At 38.7% G+C, this 15,898-nt stretch overlaps 1 protein-coding gene across 1 annotated transcript; it reads left to right on the top strand.

Annotated features, from left to right (window-relative positions):
* Nucleotides 1-375: 375 nt before the first annotated feature.
* On the top strand, nt 376-15,111 carry ABHD10 (abhydrolase domain containing 10, depalmitoylase). The gene is made up of 5 exons (XM_046659611.1): nt 376-640; nt 2,937-3,120; nt 7,787-7,898; nt 8,279-8,416; nt 13,170-15,111. Exons 1-5 carry the CDS (start codon nt 499-501, stop codon nt 13,512-13,514), a joined length of 921 nt encoding a protein of 306 aa, XP_046515567.1. The 5' UTR covers nt 376-498; the 3' UTR covers nt 13,515-15,111.
* Nucleotides 15,112-15,898: the final 787 nt, after the last annotated feature.

Here is a 15,898-nt window from a genome sequence, read left to right on the forward strand (position 1 = left end):
GCGGTGAATGCTCGACTCTACTCCAGGTATTTATACAAGCAGGATTAAGGTCAGATCTTGGAAGCATTTCCGGTACAGGTTTAAAGTGTCAGCGGGTGAGAGCGACTAGTCAGGCAGCAAGTCTAGTATTTTATGCTTCCGCTCCCTAATGTCCTCGGGATGATCAGATGGTTTCCTGTCTAGGAACGCTGGATACAGTGCCTCTCCGCGCCTCCAGCCCTGAAATATCTACCAGCCCACTGAGAAAGTAGCGTACTCAGGCCACTTAACATTCCAAACTGTCACAGGCAAACACTCCGGCGACGAGAACCGCCCCACGGCAAAAAACCAGCAAGCGCGACGACGCTTTGCGCATGCGCGCTCTGCGGGTGTTGCCAATCGCCCCGAGCGCTGTTTAGCAAGTTCCGTCGTCCTGGCGGCGGCGCATGCGCAGCCCCGGTTCCCGTAGCCTCTGCGCGTCTCTGTAGGTCGGCGTGGAGCGCGGGGAGCCCTGGGAAGATGGCGGGGGTGGGCATGGCGACTGTGGCCGCTCGGCTGCCTCGTTGCAGGTGGGGCCGGGCGCCCATCTCCTTCGGCTTTCACCGTGGTGTCAGCGCGTTACTTGCCCAGAACCCCGAGTGGGCGCCACGGGGGCTCCCAGGTCAGTGTCCGAAAGGCGGGAGTAGGACGCGTTCTTTGGAACACCCCGGGTTCCGTCCGTCCCTGTCTAGGGTTTCTGGCGCCCCATTCAGAAATGCGCTGCCCCCTTCTCGGGACCCCGGTTCTGTGCTCTCTCGGCGGTTCTGGCGCGGACGGTGAGGGGGGCTGTGCCGCGGGCCCGGGCGTCCTGGACGGCGCGCCCCGCCGGCGCTTTCGGCTCAGCAGCCGGAGCAGCCTGCTCTGCCCGCCGCCCCTGCAGTGGGCGCCAACGTTGATTATCAGTTGCTCTTGCTTTCCTTTCTCTGCGGGTTCTCAGGGGTTTACAGATTGTGACTCTGTGTGAAGGTGCTTAGACCTACCCTCCCTTAACTTGAGGGAATTTACAATATGAACATTTTCTTTGTAAAAGTGTAGACGCCGTCATTAAGCCTAAAGCCTAGTTTTGTCTTCTCGATGCTCCCGGTCCAGTGAAAACGTTAATCATTACTCTACAAAGGAAATGAGAATTTGAACCCCATGTCAGAGCACCTGAATATTTTCTCTATCTTGTGTTTGATTCTTCCCCGTCCCACCCTACCCACCTTCACCCTCCCATATATATAGTATTTCTGAATTACCTCCTTGTATTTTGGGATTTTGTTGTGTTCACACCCTTGCTACACGGTTGTCAGATGCATAGAATGGAAATTGTCATTGCAGATACCCTTTGTTTTGTGTTAAAAATTGTAAACGTATGTAATCAGTTTAACTTACGTTTAATTGTACACAACCAAAAGGCGTGTTATATGTATGTTCCTCTGGCAAAGTATAGTGTGTCAATTCATTAACTAGAGTATAATACTCCTTCATCTGTTTAGCAAACATTCATTAAGCACGTAATGGCCCAGGCTTTGAACTAATCTTTATAACACAAACAATCATTTATGGATATAATGTTTAGAACCTGACCGCTTATAACTCACCAAAATTAAATAAATTGTAATTGACTCAGGGAGAAATTCCTGCGCTGCAAGTAGTATCGAGAAGAGGATAGGAAGGATTTTTTGAGTGCTGAGCTAAGATACAGGGAGTGGACATTTTTGCTGATACAATCTGCCAACCAACATAACTGGCTCCTGCTGACCCTGTTTTTCACTGAAAGTTTTTAAATATGGCATATTTCACTATATATTGAAACTTTGAAACCAGCTTACATGTAAAAGGGATAGATGTAAGGCCTTCAATTCAGTTTTTCAAAAATCAACTTCTCAAATCCAAAATGAGGAAAACTTCAGCAGCTCAAATGGAGGAGTCTGAGGAGCCTTCATTAGCCACAGTAAAGTGGAAGGAGGTTTCCTGTAAATAAAAGAAGAGATTTTGGTGGTCCAGAAAAAGACTGTAAGGAAATACACAAACTAATTTCTTTGGAAGGAGGAGGTGGGAGTAGAAATGACTGTTTTTAAAATATTTTTCTGCTTTTTTTAGGAGCAAGTATTGATTTTATGGTAGGGAAAGAACTTTAGAAACAATGAAATGGAGTAACCTTTTAAGGTTTACCGGTTGTGCTGTTGTACTTAAATTGTACTGAGATTTGTGTGTACCATTCACAAAAAGCCAAACCAACAAATAAAACGCAGTGATTGCAGAGTCCTATGAGAAATCTTTTTCCAAAAATGATACTATCATATATCTATACAAGGTTACTTTTGAAGAAACTGCGCACTGAACCCACCTCAGCTGATACAGAATCATGATTGGCTATTACCACGGGCCATGATTTTGTGGGTGGAGAGGGAGTCAGTAATAAAAGGGTCACAGCACATCCCCCTTTGAAACAATTTCCCAAGGGCAGATCAAACTTGTTTCTCCCCCTCCCCGCCAAAAAGTAGAAGATGTGAAACTCCTCAAACATTAAAAAAATTAAAAACAAGACAAAAATCTCACAAGAGAAAGCTGAAACTAATGTAGGTGAATCTGAATGTTGATTGATACTATTTAGGGCAGATGATTTAGCAGCAACAGGAAAACATTCGTGACAAGTCTCTGTCTTCTGTTACCTTGAAACTTCCACCTCATTGTGTATTTTGGAAGAATCAAGATTGGACCTTGCTCAAAAAAGGTACAGATTTTACCAAGATTTTAAAAGATAATCATGCACAGACTTAAGTTTAATGCTTCATCTGTTTTTGTTTTTCCTATGAAATGGAAATAGTATTTGACATCAATTTGATGAGTTAAGAAAGTTAAGATTGAAAATATATATGGTTTTCCAAAACCCGTATTTGCAAACTAGTTTATTTTTTGTGTACTTTGTTTAGCTTGCAGACAAAAGACATCAATCTCTTTCCTTAGTCGACCAGACCTTCCAAACCTGGCTTATAAGAGGCTAAAAGGCAAAAGTCCGGGAGTTATCTTCATCCCTGGCTATATTTCTAATATGAATGGTACAAAAGCATTGGCAATTGAGGAGTTTTGCAAATCTCTTGGTCACGCCTATATAAGGTAGGAACAACACATTTCACAGAAAATATTACTGCCATTTAGCGTGGCAATATCAAAGACTTCTGCTCTAACCAATTGAAGCAAATGCCAACATTTTCATAGATTGATATATTTTAATGCTTTGTAAATTTTCATCTTGTGATTTAAGGTTCTTGTAAATAATAAGTAAGGTTCTTTAAAATGACAATAAACCAATATAGTAGTTGGCTTTCTTGTAATTATTTTGTGGTTTTCCATTGGGGACTTAGGATTTTTATTTGACTATTTTCTTAGTTTTAAGATACATAGTTTAAGATAATATATGTATTTAAAAGTATTATAAAATCAGTATTGTATAATTCACATTTCTACTGAGTTTTCTCTTTCTCACTCCTGTAATCTGAATATGTATAAGCATAAATAGGGATATGTGTTGTTTAACTAAAATTTGACTTCACAATTCCTGATATTTTGTGTTGAAAATTATTTTAGTAAAATGACGTGTTTACATTGTTGTTATTAGGTTTGTTTACATGTAACAATCACTTATTTAGTGCTTAATTTGCCAGAAGAGATAGTATGGTTTAGTAGAAAGAGCACTGGCTTAGAATTCAAGAAAGATGTGTTCTAGAATTAATTCTGGCAATAACTGTGACAAGATGAATCTGTTAATAAACCCTGGACCTATTTTCTTCATCGTAAAAAAGGAGGAGGTGGGACTAAAGATAATCTGAATTCTTTTCTAGCACTAACAGCCTGAAAGTCTGTTCATCTAAGTTGTTAGGAGTTTCACTAATATTCACTCATTAGGTCTAGAAAATACAACTTTAGAAATAAAATAATAAATAAATATAAGTGAAAATAAAATAACTTTTAGACTTTATTTGTTCAATATATTAGAAGAAATTATGTCACGTATATGGATCTAGTCATCTTTTTTCAAATTAACTGAATTATTTCATTTTCATGCCTAGAACTCTTAAAAATCTGTTTTGAGCCGTTACAGTAAAGACTGGGGTATCTTTTGCAAGCAGACTTTCTAGCAGTATACTGGGTGCTGTGAAATATACAAAGAATTATAAAACATGGTCATTGCCCTTAAGGGTCTTTTAATCAGGGTGGGAAAACACAAGATAAAATATGTATGGGAAATTAGGCCAAGATACTCATCAGAATGGGACTGTGTCAAAAGAGAAGTGTGCTTATTTGTAGATGGTGAGAGAAAACCGGGGGTCGAAGTGGATAGAAAAGACTTGTAAAGGAACACTGAAGAATAGTTAGGATTTGGCTAAGAAGGAGGAGCTATCCAGGAAGGGGAACTAGCCTGAGCAAAACATGATAATATCAGAAAAATTGCCAGCATTCTCCTTTTTTGTCCCCAAAAGAATTTGAATTTCAAGAAATTGCCGTTTTACCAGGTCTTGAATTTGAATTGAGACTATGAGAACTATAACCAGTTCCTGTCCCCCTATAAGACACCTATGGGTTTTTTGCATCTTGGATACATATGAAAATTCATTTTCTTTTTAAAGGTGTATTTAATAATCGTGATGAAATTATAATAGGCACAGACTATTAAGTAGTGCTGTATTAAAATGTAGCCTAAGTCAATCTTGTAAATCCTTATAAAATAAAGCCCTTCACTGCAAATTTTTAATTTGGTCAAGTTCCTCTTTATTTGCTTTTATCAAACTTCATTGCAATCTAATCACTATTAACTATTGATTGCATTTTCACTTGTTATAAGAGATTTTATCTTCTATTTATACTCCAATTTCTCAGTTTACTTTTGTTGTGATTTTGGCTATAAAATTTAGATCTTGAATGAGGAAATGGTTAATTTTGTATACAAGAAATAGTACATATGGCTATATGAAAATGGTCTCCTAATGTTCTGTCACCATGCCTGAAATAAGATTGAGTCAGAGCTCGGGAATATGGCACATGGCTTTAGGGCTGCTATTCTCTCATAATTATTTCTAATAGAATTTTAAATTCTAGATTTGGGAATATATCCCAGAGTATTGAGGCTGCTAGGATAGAGTTGTGTTACTGTATTTAAAGGTCCTGAACTGCTGAATGTGTTTGAATTGTCTTTGTCTCTTGGTTAGGGTTCAACAAGAATGAACTATATTTTTTACTTGTAGCCTATTAGTATCACTGAGTGTTTATATTTTCTTTTTAAAGGGGCTTTACCTGTGTTTTACGTCTTCACCGTGTATTTGGAAGGCAAATGTAAAGGATGCAGCAAGTAGAGATGCCCATTTGCCCACTAAAGGGGAGGAAAAGAGAGTTAGCCGGGCCTTTCTCCCTTCTTCTCCCCAGTCCATCTTCTATCCTACATCCCTGTGTTGAGGAGAAACGATAACTGGGTTAGACTTCAGCAGCTGCCTTGTTACACTGTTTCCCAAGGATCCAAAATCATTTCACTTCGTATCTCTAAGAAAATATGTATACACTATATATCACATATGTCTTCGCATATCTATGCGAAAAACATGGAATTTATAGCTTTTACCAGGTTTAAGAATCAGAAAAACATGAAAGCTTTAAACTTGAATAAAGTAATTCTTTTTACTTTTACTTTCCACTTCTGTGCATTTAGTATGTATTATAATAGTATGTGCGGTTTACATGCCTAGCCACTATGAAGAAGGCAAGGACAAAATAACACAAGAATAAGACAATAAGATTCCCCTCCAGAGTCTTACAGTCTCATAGGAATGATGAGACACATGTATACACATGACTCTTAGAGAGCAGGATATAATAAATTAATTGTGACTGATAAAAATGAATTCTATAGATATTTCATTAAGTAGAGATTTATTTTTTCAATCTGTCTGGGAAGCCTTTCCAGCAAGAAAAGGTTCATTTGGACTAAGCTCTAGAAAGAGGATATTAGAAATGTAGGTGAGGAGAGAAGGTATTCCAGGTGAAGGAATTAGATGAGGTGTGAAACAGAGATAGAAAACATAGAGCCTGTTTTAGGAACAAGTTGATCAATTTGGCAAAAGCAATAGTTTCCTCTGATGAAGTGATAAAAGGTCAGTGAGACGACCAGAATACAATGGTGTAAAAAGACAGGCTAAAGCACTAAACTTTTGTGTTGTATGTCACAGGGAGCCATTGAACATAATGCCATATCAATATAATGTTTCAGAAAAAACCTGACAGGTATAAAGTGGACCCATTTGGAGAAAAAACAGAGTCCTGGCGACACGGTTAGGAGATAGGCTGGGTTTCAGATGACAGAGATACTGGTCTTAACCAAATTGAAGAGAAAGGGGTGAACATGAGAAGAAATGAGAGTGAGTGAGGATGGTACAGGGCAGGCAGTGTGCTATACCCTAGAGAAAAAACTTGAATGAAACAGTCTGCCCTTGAAGAACTGACTTTCTAGTCAGAGGGAGACAGATATTTAAAACTGGATTACAATACACGATATGAAAAGTGTTAATTGAGTACATACAAAAGAAAGTGACTGACTGCTACTAAACAGGCATCTATGTCCAAGTACTCAGACGAGGTGGCGTGGCTTCAGGGATGACTAGGAGTTTGGGTGGGGAAGGAAGGTTTTCTAGGCAGTGGAGTGGCATGCAGAGGCTCAAAGTTGTGACAGGGCTTGTCCAGGAGTTGGAAGTAGTTCCCTGTGACTGGGGTTTAGGGTAATCTGCAGGACTGGTATGATGCTTCATGGTTTGTTGAGTTGAGTCTTGAAGGAGAAGTAAAACTCATAGATGAGACAGATTGTGAGCATAGAGAACTAGGAAGTTGGAAGGAGAAGCAAACTTAAGTGGATGGGCTGGTGATGATGGATTTGATTCTGGTCTCTTTCCCTTCTGTTAAATTTGCAAGGTACTGACCTGGGCACTGGGAAAACAGTGGTAAGCAAAACGAAGTCTGTGTGAATATGGAGCTTCCATTCTAGTGTGGGAGACAGACCACAAATGAATAATCTAATATATATAACGTCAAGTTCAACATTTGCTGTGAAGAAAATAAAACAGGGTAGGAAATAGAGAATGATGAAAGAAGCACAGTTTTAGGTTGAGTGGTCAGAGCAAGCTTCTCTGGGGAGGTAACATTTGAGCCGAAGGCCTGAATGAAGAGAGGAGCCATCTAAGTGGATATCTGGAGGTAGCGTATTCTGTGTAGGGGGAAAAGCTGATGTAAAACTCCTGGGGTAGGAACATGGGGGGTGTATTCTAGTAAATTCAAGAAGGAAAGTGAGGATACAGTTGGGAGGGAGAGAGAGAGCAGTAAGAAATGAGGTCAGAGAGGTAGTCAGGGGCCAGCGTATGGTAAGGACTTTGGATTTTACTTAAAGATTTCAGAAAGCCTTTGGAGGGTTTGTGGCAAGACATGATTTTTGTTGTCAAAGGATCCCTGACTACTATGGGGGGAAACAGAGAGACCCGTTAGGAGACTGTTGCATTAGTGCAGTCAAGAGAGGACAGTGACTTGGACCAGGCTGGCAGCAGTGGAGGAGGTGAGAAAGTGAGTGGTTCTAGGAAATGTTTGAAGCTTAAGCCAGTAGGATTTGCTGAAATATATGTTGACTTCAGTGTTTTATTTTAATATGTTTTAGGCATTGTAATAATTAATGTGCTACCTTCCTTCAAAATCGGAGAAACAAACATATGGGTAGATACCTAATACAGGTCTGTGTTTTCCGTTTTTCCAGGTTTGATTACTCAGGAGTTGGAAATTCAGATGGTAACTTAGAAGAATGCACAGTGGGAAGATGGAGAAAAGATGTTCTTTCTATAATTGATGACTTAGCTGTAGGACCACAGGTGACTATTTTTGTTAAATATGATAATTGTTGACTAATCTCTTGATATTTGAGCTGTTTCTTTGGATACAAAAGTTTATTTAATATTTTAAATTTAACAATTTTGATATTTGATTTAAACTTATTCTATCATTTTCACTTTCTCATAAAATGTACCATTTTACTTTTCATTTTACAAATTTTATTTTTATAATTCTTTATTGTAAACCTAATTAGCAAAAAGTAATCATAATTTTAACTCCACTTTGTGCAGAATGTTAAAAATCTGGGAGCCAATGGTATAAAAGAAGAAAAGTACATACAGTCTATTAAATTACTCACTCCCCTTAGAGAAAAAAAAAAGAAATTCCTCTTTAAAACTATCCATATTTTTATTTTTAGATACTAGTTGGATCTAGCCTCGGTGGATGGCTTATGCTTCATGCTGCGATTGCACGGCCGCAGAAGGTAGTTGCCCTTATTGGTGTAGCTACAGCTGTAGATGGCCTGGTGACACAGTTTAATCAGCTTCCTGTTGAGGTAAGTCACAGGCAGCCTCAGTGTGTACCTCCTGTCAGTCTTCTGCTCCTCCTTTCTTTGAACATTTGTTCATTTGTCATCTGCCCTTTGACTTAATACTGGCCCATCTTCTGTGTCCGCTGCCTTTTTGTAACTGTGTCTTTTTGTAACTATTTCTATCTTGTAACTATCTATGTACCTCTTTGCCTTAACTATTTGGTCTCTTGTTTAAGGTTTCCTTTTTTTCACAGTCCCTTCAAATCATTCTGCCAAATATTTGAGCCACATTGATGAAATCACACTTTGTCTCCTTTTTTTAGCAAAATTTTCTTTATTGATCACATTTCCTTATTTGGATCATACATCATGATCTCTTTTTGTACCTCTTATTCTTATTTGGTGGCATGTTGGAAATAGTACCTATTCTTAGGACCATGTTAGACTGAGCTAAGCAATTATGAAACTTTTTTTTAGTCTGAAAGCCTCAGAGCCTCCCTGAGCCAAGCCCTCCAAGCCCACACTCAGTCAGCCAGAATTAGCACACAGGAGGTGAGATTTGCCATTCCTGGCTCACACACTTAGTTGGCACACTTTTCCTACTTCTATTCTCACCTTTAAAAAAAGAAAAAGTGCTTTTCATTATTAGCATGTTCTTCAGCAAATCATGGTGGAAATGAGGTTTCTGAAATAACTGTGAAGGTAATTAGTTTATTATACTTTACTATTGGACATATGTTTAAGCACTTCAGTTGTCTGAAAGCATAAAGGAATAGCTGTTTATTGTTGTATATGTTATTTTTTGTGTTTTGCAATCTGTTGAGTTCTCCTTGGGCATACTTTTTCTAGGTATCTAAATTTCACCTGTGGAAGTAGATCCTGAAAAGCCTGAGACCCAGAAAATTAAAGAAAGAAACAGTCTAGAGCAGTGGTTCAAAAAGTGTAGTTCACAGGCGGCAGCAGCAGCATCACCTGAGAACTTGTTCGAAATGCGTATTCTTTTTTTTTTTTTTTTAAAGATTGGCACCTGAGCTAACAACTGTTGGCAGTCTTCTTTTTTTTTTTTTTTTTTTTCTGCTTTATCTTCCCAAACCCCCCGTACATAGTTGTATATCTTAGTTGCAGGTCCTTCTAGTTGTGGGATGTGGGACGCTGCCTCAACGTGGCCTGACGAGCGGTGCCATGTCTGTGCCCGGGATCCGAACCCTGGGCCGCCGCAGCGGAGCACGCGAACTTAAACCACTTGGCCACGTAGCCAGCCCCTGAAATGCGTATTCTTGACTCAGAGACTGGGACTGCGGCCCAGCAGTCTGTTTTAACAAGCCCCTCAGGTGAAGTGTGAGAACCACTGCTCCAGAGTAGGCGAGCAGGAGGAGGAGGAAAAGCAATAAACAGAAGGAAGAGTGTGTGTGTAGTGTTGAATAGTAGAATGTCATTGCCTTTTTTTTTTTTTAAAGATTTTATTTTTTCCTTTTTCTCCCCAAAGCCCCCAGGTACACAGTTGTATATTCTTCGTTGTGGGTCCTTCTAGTTGTGGCATGTGGGACGCTGCCTCAGCGTGGTTTGATGAGCAGTGTCACGTCCGCGCCCAGGATTCGAACTGACGAAACACTGGGCCACCTGCACCGGAGCGCGCGAACTTAACCACTCGGCCACGGGGCCAGCCCCGAATGTCATTGCCTTTTGCCTCGAGTTCTGCATTGACCAGTGCCATATATTGTATCTGTGCTATGTTTATTCTTAGTTCACCTTCTTGCTGGCTCCTTCAGCAGTGACGTTGTCTGCATAGTCACGTTCTTCATATGATTTCCTCTCAGGGCTAAAATTACAAAGCTAGTCTTCCTTGCACTTATCTCCTATTTCTGATTTTGTTTCACTTTCTCACTTGTTTCTCATACGTAGTTGCTCAGTGTCCTCATGCTGCTAAATTTTTCTGCCACTGACTCTTTCTGCCTCTAAACCTTGGACCCCTTGCTCCATCCTCTAACTCAGGTGCTTCTCATGGTAGGAAATTATTTGAAGAACATATGGCAGATTGGAAAGGAATTGATTAAACAATTTTTTTTTCGGTTATGGGAAATGACAAGATCTATGAACATTTCTTTTATGTGCGTGTATCCACATCACTCAGAGGGAGGATGTGGGAGATACCCACTAAATACCCGCTGAGTGACTGAGAAGATCTGTAGCCTGCAAATCAGGGCGTATCTTTGCTATTCCTAAATCAGACCAGCAAATGGTTGTTAAAAGAAACATGTTGAATCCTTGTTAACTTAAAAGCATGTGTAAGAAAAGAGGGACACTCAGACCACTATCTCTTCTTCTCCACACAAACAGATAGCCCTGACGGTGTCAAGTGAGCAGAAATGGAGATTTTTTACTGTCTTTTTTAGCCCTGGGAATGTTAAGACCCAGCATTTATCATTGTGCAGGAACTCGACTAACCTGACTCTGATCATTGTCTCCTTTGGTCACTAGAGGGCGTCAGACAGGATGCGCAGCTGTTTGGAATCCAAGCTTTTCAACAATGTTACCTTGATACAGTTCTTCTTAGTGTAGAACTTATGTATATTTTCTTTGGTTAATGCTTTTTTTTTTGCTGTTTATGAACTTTTTGTTTTTGAGGGTTTGGGGCATATAACATTTTTTAAAGTTAAATTTTTTCTCCAAATGGACAATATTCATTCAATTCAGTGGCAGATAACAGAGCTACCTGGGGGGCGAGGAGGCATAAAATGCAACAATTATGAACTGGGTCCAAGTAATTAGCATAGTTCCCACTTCATCTAATAACCAGTGAAACTAAGTTTTAATTACTGAAATTACAAATTCAAGAGCAGTCCTGAGTAGTTTGAGGATATCTGAATATCATTTTTGCTTTAAATATTTGGTTCACATGTTGTTTTAATGCAGAGAACCCTATGTTAAGATTTCATAAATTTTCTAGTTTTTTAGAATTTCATTAATTTCAAATCATTTGGAGACATATTTAGGAGTATAGCTTTGAGACATACAGCTTTTTCACTGAATCAGTAAATCTTTTTGGAATTTTAAAAAATGCATTAAAATGTCTAAATATATATAGATTATAGTGTGCTTTTTTACTGTTTAAATTCTGTTTGCCTTTTCCTATTTGCAATATATTACAATTTTAAACATGGAAAAAATCATAATATCTTTATTGAAAATTTAAATACACAATTTTCAAATCTGTTATCTGTGGTGCATGTGTGTGAGCTAACATCTGTGCCGGTCTTCCTGTTTTTTATGTGGGACACTGCTGTAGCATGACTCGACAAGTGGTGCTGGGTCTGCGCTCGGGATCCCAGCCTTTGAACCCCAGGCTGCCGAAGCAGAGCCATGAACTTAAGCCCTGTGCCACTGGGCCAGCCCTTGTTATGTGTGACTTTTTTTCTTTTGTTTTTGGTAAGATGTCCACCTGTTTTTCTAGTCACAAATGCCCTTCATGTTATATGGTTTCAGGAGTCTTAAAACTATTTACATCTTGGTTTATTAGTTTAAGTTCTGATAATCTTTCCAAAGAATTTATTAAATACAGATAAACCTTTATGCTCCGAGGGGTTCATGGACATATCTAGCAGTGCAGGAATAGTCAAGTTAATTATCTTAGGTCAATTACAGTGGACTATTATGCAGCCTTTAAAAACTTCTCATAGAACTTTTTAAAACCCAGAAGTATGTGTATTAAATGAGTAACATGGCATAGGAAATGACAGATAAATGTGTAAAAGATATGTATTTTAAATATTTTATATATATATAAAATATATATATACACACATATATATATAAACCAAATACATAATAGAAAAATACTGGAAGAAAATAAGCCAGAATATTAATGGTTGTTATATCCACGAGGTAGGATTATGGGTGATCTATTTCTTTTTATACTTTTTATATCTCCCTTATTTTCTATAATGAGTATGTTACTTTAATTAGAAAAATTGTTTAAGATAAATTCTAATCTACATAAAAAAAAAATTCTTCAAGAATCAAAAGATACCCAATGTTTAATTTTAAGGAAATAAGTAGACATAACATTGTTCAGTTTACAGGAAGTATTTATCATCCAAAACAACAAGCACATTTTTTTTCTCATTCCATAGGATTCTGGAAGGCACAAACTACACATTTTTTGCGTTGAGCCTGAACTTGCATGTGTTTGATTGTCCCAGAGTCACCACTGGCTTATTTTGCATGTTTAGTTCTGTGCTTGACTCTTCTCCTTTTCCTCCTGCCCCATCCTCTTCAGTAACTTCTTATGTAGGTGCTTTTAGTTTTATGACTTTAAAACCTAAACAGTTTTTACTTCTAAGATTTAATTTCATATAATAAAAATGATACCTGGCTTGATTCTAAGGCCTTATTTATTTGTCTCCCTTCATTTTTCCTTTCTGTTGGGATGAAGCAACATCTGATTTAAGATGTTACCTGGTAAAGTTCAGTCAATCTAAGTTTGAATCCTAGCCACAACAGTTACTACCTTTCACCTTTGAACATGTTACTTACCTTCTCTCAACTTTGATATTCTCTTTTGTAAAAATGATATAATAACAGAATTATTATCAGGATCTTATGAGATAATACGTGTAAAATACTTGTCACAGTACCTTGCACACAGTATTTAATTATGGATAATTATTGTTATTACATTTTTGTTGTCTCTTTTCCTCAAGGATTGTTTTCCTTCACTTAAGACTATTCCATGTGTTTATGTTGCATTAAAACTTATTTTCCTCACTTTTCCCAATAGGTAAAAAAGGAAATAGAGATGAAAGGCGTGTGGGCCATGCCATCAAAATACAGTGAAGAAGGAGTGTATCACATTCGGTACAGTTTCATTAAAGAAGCTGAGCACCACTGCTTGTTACACAGCCCCATTCCTGTGAACTGCCCTATCCGATTGCTCCATGGCATGAAGGACGACATCGTCCCCTGGCATACGTCCCTGCAGGTTGCTGACCGAGTAGTCAGCACAGACGTGGATGTCATCCTCCGAAAACATAGTGATCACCGAATGAAGGAAAAAGCAGACATTCAACTTCTTGTTTACACTATTGATGACTTAATTGATAAACTCTCAACTGTAGTTAACTAGAAGCACATTTTTAGTTGGTATGTAGACTAATGGATCCAGAAGATTGCAAGAGGATAGCAAATGAAAGACCCTGATACTTAAAAGGTTTTTTCCTCTTCTCTCTGTTTGGTAAATATCACCTATTTATTTAATAATGTATTTGCACAAGTGATACAAATTGTGAAGGAAGTATCAGCTGCTGTTAGGAAAATTTTCTCCTTCCTGCAATCCTTGATTTTTTTTTTTTCATGAAAATATTTCCTATTTTTTTATTAAGAAGATGTTTACCTTCTAATGCTTATGTTAACCATGCCAGCTCTTGTGTTCTCTTCTACTTAGAATTGTTAATAAAGCTTGAATTTTTTGGTTTTTGCTTGGTATCACTGTATATGGAGATTTGTAAAATTCTGATTTTAAAATGCAGTTTACAAAATATAGGAAAATGTTTATTGAAATCTGAAATGACTTGAGAAATGTCTGAAGCATAATAAAGTTCAGAAAATAAGGATATTACTTTATATATTATATCCTACATGTTATATTTGAGCTTAAAATTAAGGTTATCCTTTTTTAAAGGCTCCAAACTTTACAGTGATATAAAGGAGCCGTATCATTTCTAACTTTTGGCTCATATGTCATATATTTAAATGGAATTTCCTCTTAAACAATGAGGTATTTTCATATTTCATAGAGGAAATTCATCTTTCTCCATTATTAGCTACCTGCAGAAGTGTTCCTTTTTTATTAATATGTGCCTTCAGTACAAATAGTCAAGTGTTTACCCACCCAAGTCAGAGAACTTTCTACAGTGCAGAGATAGTAAGAAAAGATGAGATGCAAATATAAAGGTTTTAAATAACTGAACCTGTGCAGTAATCAGTCTTGATAATCAGTATTGAGTTGGTGTTTTCTAACTTGTCATTTTGGCTGAACTTTCTTTAGCCCACTTAAGTTATGTCTGTCAAAGTAAAACTTCTTTAAGTTGACAACATGACATACGTATATATGTATATATCTATATCTATAATGAGCATATGTCAAAGATTTATTAAACTTCTTAGGGAATCGACAGATGGTAAACCTGAGTCAGAGGACAATTCAAGAAACGTAGGTATCGAAGAAAGAGTGTTGGGATGAGATTCCTGTGCTGAGAAGAGCTAGCATGAGAGGCCCGACTGCTTATCCTCAGAGAGGCCTGCTGACAAGGTTAGCCCTTGGCTGGTGTCTGCGAACTTGGATTTTAGGAGCATTCCACCATTCCCAGAACCAGTAAAAGTGGCTCACTCTGTCTCAACTGTCTGTACAAACAGTGTCGTCAGTGCCACACACCTGTTCTCCTGGGAGTCTGGATTTGGGTAGGTGCCAGGCAGGGCCTGCCTCAGTGACCAGCTCCCAGTACAAACTGGGCGCTGAGTCTCCCAAAGCCTCCTTGGTGGACAGCATTTCACATGTGCTGTCACAGCTCACACGGGAGTCAAGCTCAACCCATGCCACTCCACTGGGCGAGAATCTTGGAAGCTTGTGCCTGGGTTTCCCGGACTTCACCCCACAGGCCATTTTCCTTTGCGATTTTGCTTTGTATCCTTTCACTAATAAATCATTGCTGTGAGTGGAACTATGTGCTGAGTCCTGTGAGTCCTCCTGACAAATCATCAAACCTGGGAGTGGTCCCTGACATATAAAACAGGTTAGTATACAGGGCAATAAAAGTACAATCTCTGAGTTACCTTTTATACCAAACAAAAGGCACAGATCAAAAATATGTGAATCATCTGTGTGTACCATGGCGCCTGGTGCCAGACAGGGTTGTTAGAGGATGGCAGGGTGGCCAGTCTCTGCCCAGACGCTGCCAGGCATGACCTTTAGAAAGATGAAGAGGAAAGGGCCCCTGCCCATGAGGGTTTTCTAAGGTTGGCCATAATTACAATAAAATGTCATAAATATCATTAGAGGTTCATAGCATGCCTGTAGAGGCACTGTAGTACAGTGCTTGGGGACAGAGACTCGAGCTTGTGTTTAAATCCTGGCTTGCCATTTACTAGCCTTGTGACTGAGCAATTTACTTCACCTCCTTGAGTTTTCCTCATCTGTAAAATGTCATAACATAAACCTAGTTGATCATAAGGGTCAAGTAAGCACAACGAGTCTGGAACAATGACACATGGGAGTCACTGTCTTTTGGCTTTTATTTTTGTTATGCACAGAGCACACAGTCCAGTGAGAAACTGATGGTCAATCAATTCATGGAGGTTCAGGAAGGAAAGTGGAGGCAAGGAAGTGGGTCTGGCTTCTAACGCTGAGCTGGGTCGGACCTTCCTAACCTCAGGATCCCTTGTGGGATATCCTTTCAAATGTTCAATGGTTAGAAAAAGCCGCAGAGGAGGCAACTTCTCTATCTAAAGACA

The sequence above is a fragment of the Equus quagga genome, chromosome 4 (assembly GCF_021613505.1).
Source record: "Equus quagga isolate Etosha38 chromosome 4, UCLA_HA_Equagga_1.0, whole genome shotgun sequence".
NCBI classification, from domain to species: domain Eukaryota; kingdom Metazoa; phylum Chordata; class Mammalia; order Perissodactyla; family Equidae; genus Equus; species Equus quagga.

Coding starts and splice junctions, on each gene's coding strand:
- ABHD10 (XM_046659611.1), top strand. CDS start 499: ATGGCGGGGGTGGGCATGGCGACTGTGGCCGCTCGGCTGCCTCGTTGC. Junction 641..2,936: donor GGCGCCACGGGGGCTCCCAG/GTCAGTGTCCGA, acceptor TACTTTGTTTAG/CTTGCAGACAAAAGACATCA. Junction 7,899..8,278: donor ACTTAGCTGTAGGACCACAG/GTGACTATTTTT, acceptor TTTTATTTTTAG/ATACTAGTTGGATCTAGCCT.